This window comes from Neopelma chrysocephalum, unplaced genomic scaffold (genome assembly GCF_003984885.1).
Source record: "Neopelma chrysocephalum unplaced genomic scaffold, ASM398488v2 Primary Assembly neopelma1_138, whole genome shotgun sequence".
NCBI classification, from domain to species: Eukaryota; Metazoa; Chordata; class Aves; order Passeriformes; family Pipridae; genus Neopelma; species Neopelma chrysocephalum.
Window position 1 is genome coordinate 1,346,090 of NW_020897800.1, and position 3,035 is coordinate 1,349,124.

At 50.3% G+C, this 3,035-nt stretch overlaps 1 protein-coding gene across 4 annotated transcripts in view; it reads right to left on the reverse strand.

The window, feature by feature from the left end:
- The window catches only part of TTC12 (tetratricopeptide repeat domain 12), a 14,612-nt gene extending 12,305 nt beyond the window's left edge, over positions 1 to 2,307 (reverse strand). For 2 of the 4 annotated variants that reach the window (XM_027699476.1, XM_027699473.1), the window contains exons 1-4: positions 2,043 to 2,307; positions 1,270 to 1,415; positions 769 to 793; positions 17 to 94 (exon numbers count right to left, since the gene is read on the reverse strand). In XM_027699476.1, coding sequence (XP_027555277.1) covers positions 17 to 94; positions 769 to 793; positions 1,270 to 1,415; positions 2,043 to 2,292 — 499 coding nt within the window. In that variant the 5' untranslated portion in view covers positions 2,293 to 2,307. Of the gene's footprint in view, positions 1 to 16; positions 95 to 768; positions 794 to 1,269; positions 1,416 to 2,038 lie in introns of all 4 variants that reach the window. The other 2 variants (XM_027699474.1, XM_027699477.1) reach the window with 2 other exon arrangements.
- Between the last annotated feature and the right edge of the window lie 728 nt (positions 2,308 to 3,035).

Here is a 3,035-nt window from a genome sequence, read left to right on the forward strand (position 1 = left end):
CCCTCTGAGCAATTACCATTTGCCAGCTGCTCGTTTCTCTTCCTCTGCTGAGCTCGTTCCTTTGCATCCTTCTCCAGCATTGCCAGGAAAGCATCTTGGAGCCAGGGGAGTTGGTGGCATTTCAGTCAAGGGAAAGGAAAAATAAAAAAAAAAAAAAAAAAAGAGAAAACTCGTTAAAATCAATCTGCAGATGAGGAAAAAAAAATAATTTCTGGGGTATTTCTGAGTCATTTCTTAATAAAAAAGATGCTGTGGGGACATTTCAACAGTTAAAGTGGAATGTGAATGACAAGCTATCACAGGTAATGATGATGCCACCACTGTCAGGACTGGCACACATGCCTTGCTGCAGCTCATTTCTGGAGATAAACGTGTTTGCTTTTAAATTCAGAATACAAAGTTTGTAGATGAGAGGCCAGAACACAGTAACTCCACCAAGCAAGGCTCCTACCCACGAAAAACACAGACATGCTGGTAAAACCCTTGAGTGTCTTCCCAGATCTGACTGGATCTTGACTAAAATTTTATTATCAATTTTATTTTATTAATATTATCTATTGATTTTATTAAATTTGATGTATTTTGTTAATTTTATTATTAACAATTTTAAAATTAAAAGTAAACTTTTTTACTTAAAACTCTGATTTTTTCACTGAAGAAGTCAGCTTTGACTGTGGCAGGAGTGGGATCAGGTTTTGCATTAAGTAGCAGCAGCTCTGCTAGAACTGGTTGAAGGGATGTCACAGAGCAGAGTGAGCACTGTCCTACCTGCATTTGCTGCCTCTGCTGGGCCCTGAAAAAAGAGAAACACAGGGTTTTTAACAATTTTTGACATTACTGGAAAGCTTCTATTTCTGTCTTTAATGAGGCAAGTCACCAAAATCCAAACCCCACTGCAGGAATCAAAACCTAATTAACAAAGGGACTCGTGTGTCCTCAACTAGTCTTGCTCAAGTTCCTGAAGTGCAGATAAAAGCTGTAAATTGTGGCACCTCAGTGCAGGTAAAAGCTGTAAATTGTGGCACCTCAGTGCCTGCATCCAACTTGGATAAATCCAAGAGAAATCCTCTGTGTTCTCAGCAGCCCCAAGGCACAGAAAACATCTCATCAAGCACCTCCCAATAAAATAACTACTGGAAAAAAATAAAGCCACGTTCAGCCCATGGTTGTAAATATTGTTTAAAATGCTTTCTCCTGAGCGAGGGCTGTGAATTAGTGCTATTTAAAATAGAGTTAAACCAGCTTTGATCTCAGAGGCAAAGCCCTCACAGAGGTGTTGATGACTGTCCTGTTCACCGTGGTCTTGGTTTCCTCCTCTTTGCTGGTCCCTTCCTCCTGGAGCCTCCTCTCTGCCTCAGCAAGGGCTTTTTCCTTGACAGCCGAGTCCGTGGACTTCAGGCCTTGCAGCAAATTGCCTAAAAAGAAGATGGGAAAATAAGGGATTTATATACACACAGGATATCCAAGAGATCCTGGAGGGACCAGGAGCTCAGCTGGCACCTGCTTCTGAAGTGACCAGCATGGCCTTTATTGTAGAATTACAGACTGTTTGGGCTGGAAAGGCCCCCAAAACTCATTTAATTCCACCCCCTGGCACGGGCAGAGACTCCCTCCATGGACCAGGGTTGCTGGGAGCCCCGTCCAGCCTGGTCCGGGACAGTTGATAAACACAAACATTGATAAACACAAACATCCACAAACTCAATTTCCCATCACTTTCCGGAACCCCCCGGAGTGTCTGCGTTAGAAAAACAAACAAATAAACACATTTATGTATAAATAAACATATAGATATATATACACACACAAAAGAAAGCAGCTCTGAGCATCCCCAAAGCATCCCCACAGCTGGGCCCGTGGGGAGACACCCGAACCCATGGGGACACACCCGAGCTCACAGGGAGACCGTGTATAACCCGAATCGGGACAGTGGAGCAGCAATTTTCCCCTTTTCCATTCATTTTCCGCCTCCCTTTCCCCCTAAACCCTCCCTCCGTTGTTGTTCCTTTCCCCACCCGGGGGGGCCGGGGACACTCACTGACATCGTCCACGCGGCGGAGGAAGCGCTGGAAATCCGCCTCGGTGTCCTCGTCGCGGAGCATGGCCGGGGGGACAGACAGGGGGACAGACAGGAGGACAGACAGGGGGACAGGGGAGGGGACACACGAAGGGTCCCGGCGGGGCCGGGACTCGAACCCGCGGCTCCGTTGCCGGGGAGACGCGCCCGGTGACGCCGCATCCGCGGGAGGGGCGCGTGTGGGCGGGGCTATGCAAATGAGAGGGCGGTGCCATGCAAATGAGCGTTTGCTATTTCGCGGGCTCGCCCCGGGCTCACGGAATGATGGGATCACGGAATTACGGGATCGTTTCGGTTGGAAAAGCCCTCCCAGCCCACCTCGTCCCACCTGTGACCGATCCCCACCTTGTCAGCGAGCGCCGCGTCCAGTCGTTCCTTGGACTCCAAACCTCCCTGCGCCGCCCCCTCCAGTGACCACCCTCTTTCCATGGAGGAATTCTTCGTTATTGTTAATAATCGCCTCGTCAGGAGCCGCTGCAGGGCCGCGTTTCCAAAGGCGGAGCGCTGGAGGAGGTGGTTATAGGAGCTGTCGGCCACCAAAGGGAGCCAGAGCATCGCCGAGCTCCTGCTGCACCGCCGGGATGTTCCCATTCCAGGCACATCCGCACCCGCCCGCCTGGGAGAGAACGGCACAGGAACAGCGAGGTGACCCGGCAGCGCCCAAGGACGGGTCGCTGTGGGGTCTGATGGGTGTGAAATTAGAAAATTCTCACTATAAATTTACACCCCGCAGCTCCATTCGCCTGCCTCTGCTTCCGCGGCTCCCGGGAGGAGGAATCCTGTGTGCCAGCAAGATGCTGAGCTCCCTCACTCCACAGGCAGCACATCCCCTGCCCCATCCACCCCCTCTGCAGCCAGAATATCCCTTAAACCCCTTTCCCCCTCCCTCCTGCACCAAACCCAAACATCTCCCTTCTCCCACCGCAACCAGCTCTGCCCACGTCATTCCCCATCCCAA